General features: G+C 37.2%; 1 protein-coding gene across 4 annotated transcripts in view; it reads left to right on the top strand.

Annotated features, from left to right (window-relative positions):
• The window catches only part of MAP3K4 (mitogen-activated protein kinase kinase kinase 4), a 72105-nt gene that overhangs the window by 29885 nt on the left and 29863 nt on the right, over nt 1-12357 (top strand). For all 4 annotated transcript variants that reach the window (XM_070932613.1, XM_070932611.1, XM_070932612.1 and 1 more), the window contains exons 3-10: nt 516-1903; nt 5740-5982; nt 7113-7256; nt 9073-9230; nt 10489-10605; nt 11321-11420; nt 11507-11590; nt 11962-12228. In XM_070932613.1, the coding sequence (XP_070788714.1) occupies nt 516-1903; nt 5740-5982; nt 7113-7256; nt 9073-9230; nt 10489-10605; nt 11321-11420; nt 11507-11590; nt 11962-12228 (2501 nt within the window). The remainder of the gene's footprint in view (nt 1-515; nt 1904-5739; nt 5983-7112; nt 7257-9072; nt 9231-10488; nt 10606-11320; nt 11421-11506; nt 11591-11961; nt 12229-12357) is intronic.

Below are 12357 nucleotides of genomic sequence, written 5' to 3'. Positions count from 1 at the left end.
ACTACTAAGACGTTTTATCATCCTAATTTGTGGGCACAGCTAAGTACCAGGTAACAATCTGTACTATATAGATATCATAGGAAGGCAGATGGAGAATGATGTCGTATGTCTTATGACGTCATCACATAAATAGTGCACATTCTGTACTGTACACCATCTGCATCATGATTTGACTGAGCCAAATTACATAATTTGCATAATTGACATGATGTTGTGATGTTTGACATCAATGTGGTTTCTATTGGATGCCTGTGTTCCAGTGTTTCATAAATTTATGACGCTAGACATAAAAACATGGGCAGAGTATTTGAATGGTATTTGAATTATGTATGATATCTATTAGGTTTTGAACCTTTTACATAATTTTAAGGGACTGTCATAAAATGTGTCATGTACATTTAGCATACAACAAAACTGAACACTTACAGAATAGAATAAATAAAATTAGTATAAATTAGGTGTGTTTTTTTAAAAAAAAGCATGTGAAAAAAATGTGTTTCGTGTTATGATTTCAGAGAAAATGAGCTCACCCAACCAGCTGCCTAACAAAGATAATATTAAAATCTCCGAGAACTCAGAAGAGCACAGCTATAAGCAGGGGAAAAAGATCCGAGCCACCCTAAGGACAACTGAGAGGGATCACAAGAAAAACGTACAGTGTTCATTCATGTTGGACTCAGTTAGTGGGTCCTTACCAAAAAAGTCGATTCCGGATGTTGATCTCAATAAGCCTTACCTCAGCCTTGGCTGCAGCAACGCTAAGCCTCCAGTATCTGTACCCGTGCCTATAGCCAAAACTACACGCCAGACGTCTCGTACCGATTACCCAGCAGATCGCTTAAAATTTTTTGAGACCCTGCGGCTATTGCTAAAGCTTACCTCAGTTTCCAAGAAAAAGGACAAAGAGCAGAAAGGCCAGGAAAGCACTTCCTCTGTTGAATTAAACCGATCCAATGAATTAATCTGGCTTGAACTGCAGGCATGGCATGCAGGGCGGACTATTAAGGACCAAGACTTCTATTTGTACACAGCTCGTCAAGCCATCCCTGATATTATCAATGAAATTTTTACTTTCAAGGTAAACTATCGGAACCTCTCCTGTGTGGGAAATGGAGCTAGTCTTAATGGTACGTCGGCAAGACAGTGTAAAGCAGCCCATGGAGCTAATGTAATGGGCTACTCAAGCTATCACGAGCACCTCCATCGCCAGCGGGTCTCTTTTGAACAGGTAAAGCGGATAATGGAGCTGCTAGAATACGTAGAAGCACTTTATCCATCTCTGAAGGCCCTTCAAAGTGACTATGAAAAATATGCTGCAAGGGATTTTCAGGACAGGGTGCAGGCACTTTGTCTTTGGTTAAACATTACAAAAGATTTAAACCAGAAACTAAGGATTATGGGGACTCTTTTGGGCATCAAGGATCTTTCTGACATTGGCTGGCCAGTGTTTGAAATCCCTTCTCCTCGTTCATTCAGGGACAATGATCCAGAGGATGAAGTTTACGATGAAGACGATGATGATGATGATAGGGTAACCTCAGGTGCATGCACAGAGGAAAGTGAAGATGAAGAACAAATCTCTGAGGAGAAAATGGAGGAACTCAGACAAGCCTTCCGGAATAATCTTGCCAATACAAATTTTGACTTTGAGGCACAGGAACATTTGTCAAGAAAGCTTGATAGGCTTGAATCTGAAGATGACTCAACCTGCCGGGCAGTTACAGAGTCCAGCAGAGAGACAGGCTATGGCAGACCTTGTTTCACCTCTATTTATAGGCCATTTGTAGATAAAGCACTGAAACAGATGGGGTTGAGGAAACTCATTTTAAGACTGCACAAGTTAATGCATGGCTCCTTGCAGAGGGCCCGAATGGCATTGATAAAGAGCGATCAGCAGCTAGAGGTAGGTTTGGGGAGGCGGGTGGAATGGATGATGCTCAAGCAATAGTCCTTTTAAAGCAATGTTTTTCTTCAAAAAGTTTTTCTATGTAAAAATGCATATATAGTTCAAACCATGCTAAACCATGTTGACTTGCTTTAGTAATGGTGACATTATCAGGTGAAACATAATGTAATATATATGTGGTCTTTCCTTGTCAGTTCTGTGTCTGGCACTACAGAAAAGCCACAACAGAGCCTACACAGGTAGTCCTTGACTTACAGCCATTCATTCAGTGACCGTTCAACATTACAATGGCACTTTAAAAAGTGACTTATGACCACTTTTCACACTTGACAACCATTGCAGCATTCGCTTGTTCACATGATTGTAATTTGGGCGCTTTGCCACAGGAATGACAGTAGTTGCACTGTTGCAGAGTTATGATCACTATTTGTAACCTTCCTAGCCAGCTTCCGACAAGCACCATCAATGGAGGAACCTAGTTTCACTTAATGACTGCATGATTCACTTAACAACTACTGTTGTGGCAGAAAAGGTTGTAAAATGGGGCAAAACTCGCTTAACAACTGCCTTGCTTAGCAACATAAATATTGGGCTCAGTTGTCATAAGTCGAGGACTACCTGTATCAATTTCCTGACAGTTAAAGGTTAGTGGGAATACACTACATCAAGGGTTGCAACCCCTGGTCTGGGGACCAGCACTGGTCTGCAGCATGCCAGAAACTGGTCCGCATAAACAAGCAAAGCCCCATTCACGGGATGCAAGCAGCACATGACACCACACCTCTTCCAGTCCACAGAAAAAACTCTCCACAGAATCAGTCCCTGGTGCCCTAAAGGTTGTGGGCTGCTGCACTAGGTATTCAATTTCTCCCATTCTCTTCCTCCTTTCTTAGTGATGATACTAATGGCCCTATAACATGGGACAGGCCTTATTGGAGTAATAATGGCCAGTGCTAGAAATGAAAGTTTTTTCACAGAATATTATCTATGCTACTTTATTGTTTTCTGATGTGATTTTGATTGTCGAAGAAAGGATATTCTTTAGACTGAAAGGTAATTTTACACAAAATGAAAAAAAATGAATAAATGTTCCAATCCTTCTGAAATTTAGGAAATAAAAATTAACAGGAAGTCCTGTGAGAGCTAAGATACAGTAAACAAAATATTTAAATACATTTAAATTCAAAATAATTAATACAAAAACATTATACATTACTGTACTTATATTCTGCTCTTCCTCCAAGTAGTTCTAGAAGCCTGTCTGTTTTTTTCCTCTCCTGTTTATTCTCACAAGAATTTTGTGATTATGCTGGATGAGAGTAGCTAACCAAAATCATTCAGTTGTTTTAATGATTTACAAGACAATTTAATTTTTGATATCCCAGTCTTGTCTTGCATGCTTAACCCCCCCAAAACCCAATTTCTTTTGGGTTTGCATGTATCGGAAGTACTCAAGCATATAGCCTACAGGTTGGATGAGTAGAGGGTGCATTTAAATGTCACATTGGTGTCAGATTCCTGGAAATATTTTTGATATGGAAGAAGTCTGACAGGTTTTTTTTTGTTATGATAAAAACTCAAATATTAATTTGTATTGTATAATTTACATGGTTATCATATAAAGATCCATATACCGTATTTTTCGCTCCATAAGACACACTTCTTTTGTCTCCCAAAAGTGGGTGGAAATGTCTGTGCATCTTATGGAATGAATATTGCCGAAGCCACGCCCACCCGCTGGCCCCCATCCTTCGGCCATTTTTTGCATCTGCATGCCCTGTTTTGACCTCTGCGTGCCCTGTTTTGAGGCTGAAAATGGGGCACACAGAGGCCAAAAACAGGGCACACGGAAGCCAAAAATGGGATGTGTGGAGGCCAAAAACGGAGCGCACAGAGACCAAAAACAGGACGCATGGAGGCCGAAAACAGGATGCAAGGAGACCAAAGATGGGACGCAAAGAGGTCAAAAACGGGAGTGCGTCTTATGGTCAGGTGTGTCTTATGGAACAAAAAATACAGTATATGAATGTTTTATTATACCATGTCTCTCAAATTTGTTTTTTTTTTAAGTTTAATAATCACTGTGTAATTTCAAATCAGCCATAAAGTAGAATTATGTTACTGTAATTATCATGAAGCAAATAGTGTCTTGAAGCAGGATTTTTAACCTCTGAATGTTGTAGGTGGAGAAAAATGCTGCTACCTTTCTATGTAAATTCCTCCATAGACATAACAATTTGATTGTTTTTACTGGTATCTGATCTGTTTCACTGCAGATTTTGATAATGTGGATAAAGATTATGATTGTTTTAACTTGTAAGTGGTTTTTAACAGAGTGTTAAATTATTGTCTTATTTTTATAAAGAATTGCAAATATTTAGGAAAATATATGGGATCCGAAGAAGACAATTGAAAAAGCAAAGACTGGGGTTTTTTTTTTTTTAGAAAAGGTTTTAACTGAGTCCATTTTGCAGAATAATTTATCCTTAGTTCCTGGGACTGGGGTAAAACCTACTTTTATTTAAATTTTTAGACATGATAGTTGAAGAAGATTCTAAACCAGGTAAGTCTGCTTCTCTTTTTCTATAGCATTTTCTCTCTATATTTTCATTCCCTCAGCAAATGGCAGCACTGGCCAATGAAAATTAGGTTTGGGAGCTAAGCAAAGTTGGGGATGGTTAGGATGAGAGCCCCACCGTCCCCTCAGGCTATGTAGGCTCAACTGGGCAGCAAGAAAACATCCCACAAAAAAACTGAGGGTTATCATAGGCCACACTTATCAGGCCCAATCAAGGGAAACGTTTCCTTTGCTTGATGTTTTGCATATGTTTCGTTTATATGCATGCTGATGAATGTCTGGTACGTGAAGTTTACGTTTGATCAGTAGTTTGGTTCCTACTATTATGGAGTAGGATGTGAAAACAGGCAAGAGCTTTCTTCATATTAATCCTTATCATCAACATCTGGCACCCTGGGAGATGTGCTGGAGCCTCAATGGCTCACCTCCCCAGCATTTCTCTGTACTGTCCAGGTATTCTGGTTCACTGGTTTCTTGTTTTAATTTTCCCATTGTGCTATATAATGATACCATCCCAGTCCAGAGTGAAAATATCAGCTATTGGCTGCCTCTGTGGCTCTCTTATGTAGACCCAAGAAAGACAAGCCTAAAGATGTTTAGACATTGCTGGTATTTTAATAATAGTTTTACATGGATTTCTGTTAAAAACAATTTTCCTTGGGTAAAGCTGCCAGATGTGTATTAGAAAATGTGTTTCTTGTAAATCTAGCAACCATGCTGGTTATGTATCATTGCTACAAGCCTGATTACTCCTGTGTTGCTACTTTTCTGGAGCAGCCAGTTGTTTAGTTCCAATCTAACTCCCATGCTTGCACCAAAAGGGATTTTTTTATTGGGGGAGGAGAGGTGGCATACTTTGAATATCAGCATCTATGCTGTATAGCCTAGAGCAGGGGGTCACCCACCTTTCGGACCTCAGAGACCACTAAATTCATAATTTTAAATCCCGCGGACCACTAATATGATTTTTTTAAAAAGGATAAATAGTATTTAGTGCAATATAAAAAATGCAAATAATTTTTCTGCGGACCACCAAAATTTTCTCGTGGACCACCAGTTGGTGACTGCTGGCCTAGAGATCTTTCTTGAAACATTTATCTGCAGGGATAGGATGCGGTTTAAACAGAAGGTGGTTTTGCTTCATGTATTTTCAGCAGTTTTCAAAGTTAATATGTGGTTTATAAAAATGTACTGTTCCAAAGAAGAGACTAAATTAATCACCAAATTCTCTCTTTCTCTCTTTTATTGCTGTTAGTTTTCTGAATACCCAGATCCCATTTTATGTTCAGATTATGTGCAGTTGTCAAATTCTCCGGCTTCTTCAGATCAAAAATGCAGTACTGTATCATGGGAAGAGTTGAAATCTATGGATTTGCCATCTTTTGAACCTGCCTTTCTGGTTCTTTGCCGAGTTCTTCTCAATGTTATCCACGAGTGTCTCAAATTAAGATTGGAACAGCAGCCTGCTGGGGAGCCATCCCTCTTGAGTATTAAGCAGGTTTGCTTGTCATATTTTATTTTATTCTGTAATGTTAGGATGGTGGCAGGTAAAAATGTATCTTCACAATTCTCTGCTGTAGTCCAGAGGCTGCTCACAAGATAATGAGGAAGAACATTGCTTGCGACAAATGTTCATTGCTTACAAATAATTATTTTATCTAAAGTGAAAAAAAAACAATGTCTTGTGCAACTTTTACATTGTCCACAAATGATAAGTGCTTCAGGAAAATAGCTATATGATGTTGATTTTTATGTTTTGAAAAGAGGGAAGACAGAGGATTCTGCAGAGGGCATAAAAGCAATCTCTTTTTTCCCCAAATTAAATAAAATGGCTGCTTAGTGAAACTATTCACGTATTTTCTAACTTTGGAGAATTTATGCTGTAATGCTAGATGAAGATGTACATGCTGCATAATATTTAAAAATTTCAACATAGTATATATAAAATATATTTATACATTATTGACTAATTTATATATTTGTAAATGGTTGACTAATTAAGGGCTAATTCCAGCTCCTCCCCCCCTCCCCCCAGCTCCCTGCTTCTCCATCTTTGGGGTCATGATTTCATTTTGTCTAGCCACCCAAAGTTGTTTGAAACAAGATGGGTGGCAAATAAATTTAATAGTAACAAAAATTAAAAATAAATATTATTTCTATGTCATTCAATAATAAAAAAAGATTTAGGCTGATAACAAAAATGGCCTTTTGATATAGATGGTACTAATAATCTACAATCAGTCTCCTCCAAGAAAATATAAACTTATTGCTTTGGTCTTAAATGAAAACTTCAACTATTCAGTATTCAAGCAAATATGAAAAAAATGCAGACAGTAGAGGGATAACAGTACTTGCCGAATTCCATGAGATAAAACATTACAGCAAGAGGCCTTGTGAAGATGGGAAATGGATGACAAGGGGCTTAGATTCATACCCTGCAGACATCAGATGTTCTACCAATTGGGTTTTATTTTGCATCACTCTTTTTGTGGGGTGCTTGTCTCATGTACCAGCAGATCTTAAGAGGACAGATATTTATAGAGTTTGCTCTTTAGAAACATCTTTGCATTTTGCAGCATAAAAACACCAGATTGATCAGTGTACTATTTATGGACTGTTCTCTTGCAGCTAGTGCGCGAGTGTAGAGAGGTTCTAAAAGGTGGCCTCCTGATGAAGCAATATTACCAGTTTATGTTACGTGAGGTTGTTGATGACCTTCAGAAGCACTGCAACATCGACTCCTTCGAAGAAGACTTGCATAAGATGTTAATGGTAACTCACAATTCAGTGTAACATCTGGGGATTCAAGTTCCGCTTGGTTATTTTTAGATTATGTCAATTAACAAAGTACTTTCCTAGCCTGCAAAAACCTGCATTTTGTATTTTAACTCTATCTATCTATCTATCTATCTATCTATCTATCTATCTATCTATCTATCTATCTATCTATCTATGAGCCTTTAAGGGTTTGCTTGTTTATATTTAGTAAATATATTTATAGCCATCCTGTTGAAAACAGTCAAGGTAAAGAATATTAACATTAGGGAGCAAACAGTCATAAAATGCACTAAATGATGACAGATTATGCCACGGATATATCCTGTTTCCCACCAAATAAGACATCCCCTGATAATAAGCCTAATCGGGCTTTTGAGTGCATGGCAATAAGGCCAAGCGCTTATTTCAGGGTTCAAAAAAATATACGACAGGGTCTTATTTTCGGGAAAACATGGTACAACCATTGTAAAACTCGAACCAGACAGGTTGACAAATTTGATCGTGTACCTATGAGGAAAACTAGGTCTTCCAACCCTTAAAAAATCAAGATCATCTGGGCTCAGAAGGAAATATTGTTTCAGAGGGAGGCATGGTTAGAATGTCTATGGAGATTCTCAGTCATCCAGATCATGGTTGTCCCAAAGGTACTTTTTCAAGAGGCAACTGGACTTTCTGGTTTTTCTTTGAAGAAGTTTTGCTTCTTCTCAAGAGAGCTGAAGAAGCTTCTTGGATGAGAAGTGAAACGTCTTCAAAGAAAAACCAGAAAGTCCAGTTGCCTCTTGAAAAAGCATCTTTGGGACATGGTTAGAACCATGTATCCTGTCTAGGAAGGACTTTGTGATGAGAAGTTAACATGACCCCATCCAAAAAGAGCAACTGCAGGGAGCTTACTCTTTGTTGATATTCCTGGCCCTGCAGAATTGAAGGAACGCATATTATCTTCTATCATCTTCCAGGATAACTAGACCCACAGAGAAAGTGATGTATTTTTCTCCCAGGCAGAAAACCTTGCTTCAGTTTTCAGTGCAGCTCTTGACAGTAATAAGTCTATTTGTATGAGTGACCAGTAGATTCTTTTTGGTGTTAAAAGACACAGGTATGTTGAAGGTCCATTTAATACACATTATAGTAGACCAGTGCTGTTGATTGAATTAAGTACAGATAGTCCTCAACTTACGAGCACAATTGAGCCCAAAATTTATGTTGTTAAGTGAGATATTTGTTCAGTTGTGCCCCATTTTATGACCTTTTTTTTCCATAGTTGTTAGGCGAATCACTGCAGTTGATAAGTAACACGGTTGTTAAGTGAATCTGGATTGCTTGTTAAAAGGTTGCAAAAGCTGATCACATGAACTTGGGACACAGCAACAGTCATAAGTATGAATCAGTTGCCAAGCATCTGAATTATGTGATCTTGGGGCTGCTACAAAGGTCGTAAGTGTGAAAAATGGTCATAAGTTACTTTTTCAGGGCTGTTGTAACTTTGAATGGTCACTAAATGAACGGTTGTAAGTCGAGGACTACCTGTACACAATTCCTTATGTGAAAGTACCTCTTTTCCAAGCCAATGAGGCCTCTCTGAGGTTTCCAGTAGTTTTTGAGGAATTCTGTCTCTTGATTGGCATGGAAGTTGGGGACTGTAATTCTGTGCCAGGAACATGAGAATTGATAAAAGGATTCTATATTGGAGAGAGGAGAATTGTAAGCAACGTTCAGTTTTAGAAATCTAACATGATATTATGGATGAGGATTTGTCTTTGTTCTTTAAATGGCTTTCCCTACTCTTTCTTTCTTTCCTCTGGGTTTCAAGGTTTATTTTGATTACATGGGAAGCTGGATCCAAATGCTACAGCAGTTACCTCAGGCATCTCATAGTTTAAAGAATCTTTTGGAAGAAGAATGGAATTTCACCAAAGAAATAACGCCTTATATACGAGGAGGTGAAGCTCAAGCTGGACAACTATTCTGGTAGAATTGCATTATTACTATGAATCTTCTGTTAGTTTGTATTGATTTACTTTCTTTCAATAAGTGAAAATTCATACCTTAGTTTCTGTTTAAAATTTCTGGGATTTATTTTAAACTCCAAACTATGACTTTTTAATACTACATTTGCATCAACAATTGTAATATTTTTTAATAAGTTGCTTATATGTCTCCCAATTTTTATATTCCGTCAAATTGAAAGTTGATCTTTTTAATGATAACTAACACTTCTAGTTTGATATTAATTTTACTTGAATAATTTTAATGGAAGCCAATTATTTATTCAAAATACGTCTACTTATTGTTTAACTCTGTTCTTGGTGCTAATATTTTCTTTTTTCACACACTGTTCCACATAAGTCAAATAAACTCATTAAAGTATGGCCAAGAAATTTGCCTATCCAGGAGTGCTGATTTTCATTTGCTGCTCTTTTCCAAAACACTTATCCTATGTTTTGGCACAGAAATATCTTACTGAGAAAATACAATGTTATTCTTTTACAAATTAAACAAAGTTACAGGGCAGAGTTTGTAATCTTGCAGAGGTCTCCTGATTTGGCAATATGCAGTCTGAGGTATTCTGAGAGTTGAAATACACAAGTCTTAAAGTTGCCAAGTTTGTAGACCCCTGATCTATTGCTTCCTGGAATGCAAATGTGGCACATGGCTGTTTATGTGTGCTGTATTTAGCCATGTACAGAAAGTGTTTATAATTAAATATATCTGTGATGAAAATTCTTAATGCAAAATTAAGTTCATGTACTAAAAGTGGTGGCAATTTTCTTAGCTATATATTTTTTTAAAAAAAATCCTCAACCCCCTTGAAATCAGAATCAGAAATATTTGATTTTATCTGACAGCTTTATTTACATCTTATGTAAATAAATGAAAAAAGGATATTAATCTTTTTTTTATGAATGTATCTTTAATTTAGCTTTTACTCCCCTGTTTACTTTTTTTTTTTTGTTCAAAATAAGATGAATAAAAAAATAAGATGGGAGGAATTTAAATATATGCTTATATCCGAATTGCTGCATTACCTTGTAGTGCATAGATGCAGAACATGGCTTTGTCGAACCATAATTTCCAAGGCCTGAGTCAGTCTGGGTTGAGAAATGTTAGGTTTTGCAGTGAGCAATGTTTGGAGGGCCATTGTTCCTTTATCTCTATTATAGTTCCAGGAAAGGAACTTTTTGGTGCGTAAACTTTCTCAGAAGTGACTGTTTTATTTTTGTTGCAGTGACATTGCAGGAGTACTATTAAAATCAACAGGAATCTTTTTGGACTCTGGCTTACAAGAGAGCTGTAATGAATTTTGGGCTAGTGCTGATGACAGTGTTGCTTCAGATGAAATCAGGTATTCCTCCTCGAAAAATGTTCATATATGAATAAAGCACCATTGTTGATACTGATTAGAGTTAATGAGGAATATAGTCAAGATGAGAACATTTTTTTAAATACGTTTTTTATTTTATTTTTATAAATACATCAACATCAAGGAGAACAATTTTTGTGCAGCCCATCTGGATAATAGGTAACTGCATCATTGGGATATTGTGCTTTTAGTGATTCCAGTTAGGTTCATCCTCGCCTGATATTATTTCATTATAAATTGCTGTTGTGTTTGGTTGTAATTCTATATGTGCCACCTAGAGTCATAATTTTGAGATTGGCAGCTATATTAATAGGTATAATCAATAAAGGTTATCCTTGTTTATCAACTGCCTGATTTAGTGACTGCTAATACGTCAATTATCTAAAGTAACTCTACAACGATTATTTACATGTACAACCTTTTTGGGACTGCAAAGCAAAGCAAAGCTGAAGTAAGATCATAAGCACAGTTGCTGTTTCCCTGATGATTATTTTGTTTCATGAGTGTTTTGCCAGTCCCAGTTGTGATCACTAACAAGAACTGCCTGTAAATAAAATATATACTTTAGCAATTGTAATTACATTTTTAGTTTCTTGTTTGCACATATTTGCCTTCTAATCTTCACTTGCATGCTCTTCTCCAAATTGGAATATTGAAATGAAAGGTATCGTGAATGCATTTTGTTTGATTTTTGTAGGAGGTCTGTTATAGAAACTAGCCGGGCATTGAAAGAGCTATTTCATGAAGCTAGAGAGAGAGCATCGAAAGCTCTTGGCTTTGCCAAGAGATTAAGAAAGGTAAACAAATTAGACCGAATCCAGTTGCAATTTCATGCTAAGCCATTCATTTGTAACAAAATGTACTTTTCTCACCATATTTGTAGGACCTTGAAATAGCAGCGGAGTTCACATTATCTGCCTCTGTGAGAGATTTCCTTGCTGCTCTGAAAGCACAGCAGTACACAAAGGTAAAAATCAGTCCGGGGGCTACGTAGCATGGGAATATTAATGGAAGGAGTCCTTGAGTTTACCCAGAAATTCGGATACATGGATGGCAGCTTAAATATACTACATGGGAAGATAAATGTCTGCTGTTTCTAGATTGCTAGCAACCAGGTAATGACGATATAAAGATTTTTTGCAACTGGAATTGTCCCAGTTCAGAGGAACTCCTATAATTAAGTCTCCGAAAACTTTTTGCACATCGAAGAAACCAAAGCAGTCTGTATTGGAGGCTGGGGGAGGGGGGGGTGAGTGTAGTGATTACAAACAGAAAATTATGAAAATGAGATATCGATCTCCTTGTTAATAGTTTTGACCATTTTCATTTGTTTTACAGGTACAAATTCCTGGGCTTGAAAATTTACAAATCTTCGTGCCAGATACTTTTGCACAGGAAAAATCTCTTATCTTGCAGTTGCTTAATGCAGCTGCTGGAAAGGATTGCTCGAAAGATTCTGATGAGGTCACAGGGGAATCGTTTTTACTGATGACAAAATACAGTGAAAAAGACCAAGAATTTGATGATAGCTGGAGCACTTGGGAAGGCCAGCCAATCAAAATAGTTCCTCAAGTGGAAACTATTAATACACTAGGAAGTATGCAGGTAAAGTCTTTCTGTGTTAGCTAATACATGGACTCAAATGCTTGGGTGATGCTTAATGTGTTCTAAATTATATCTGAAATATTACTACCATAAGGTCCTGGATATTTAATAATGTGGGTTTCCCTTGTT

This window comes from Pituophis catenifer, unplaced genomic scaffold (genome assembly GCF_029215685.1).
Source record: "Pituophis catenifer annectens isolate HBS135680 unplaced genomic scaffold, rPitCat1.0.hap2 SCAF_1, whole genome shotgun sequence".
Lineage (NCBI taxonomy): Eukaryota > Metazoa > Chordata > Lepidosauria > Squamata > Colubridae > Pituophis > Pituophis catenifer.
Note: the sequence above shows the minus strand (reverse complement) of the source record. Positions and strands in the feature narration are given on the sequence as shown.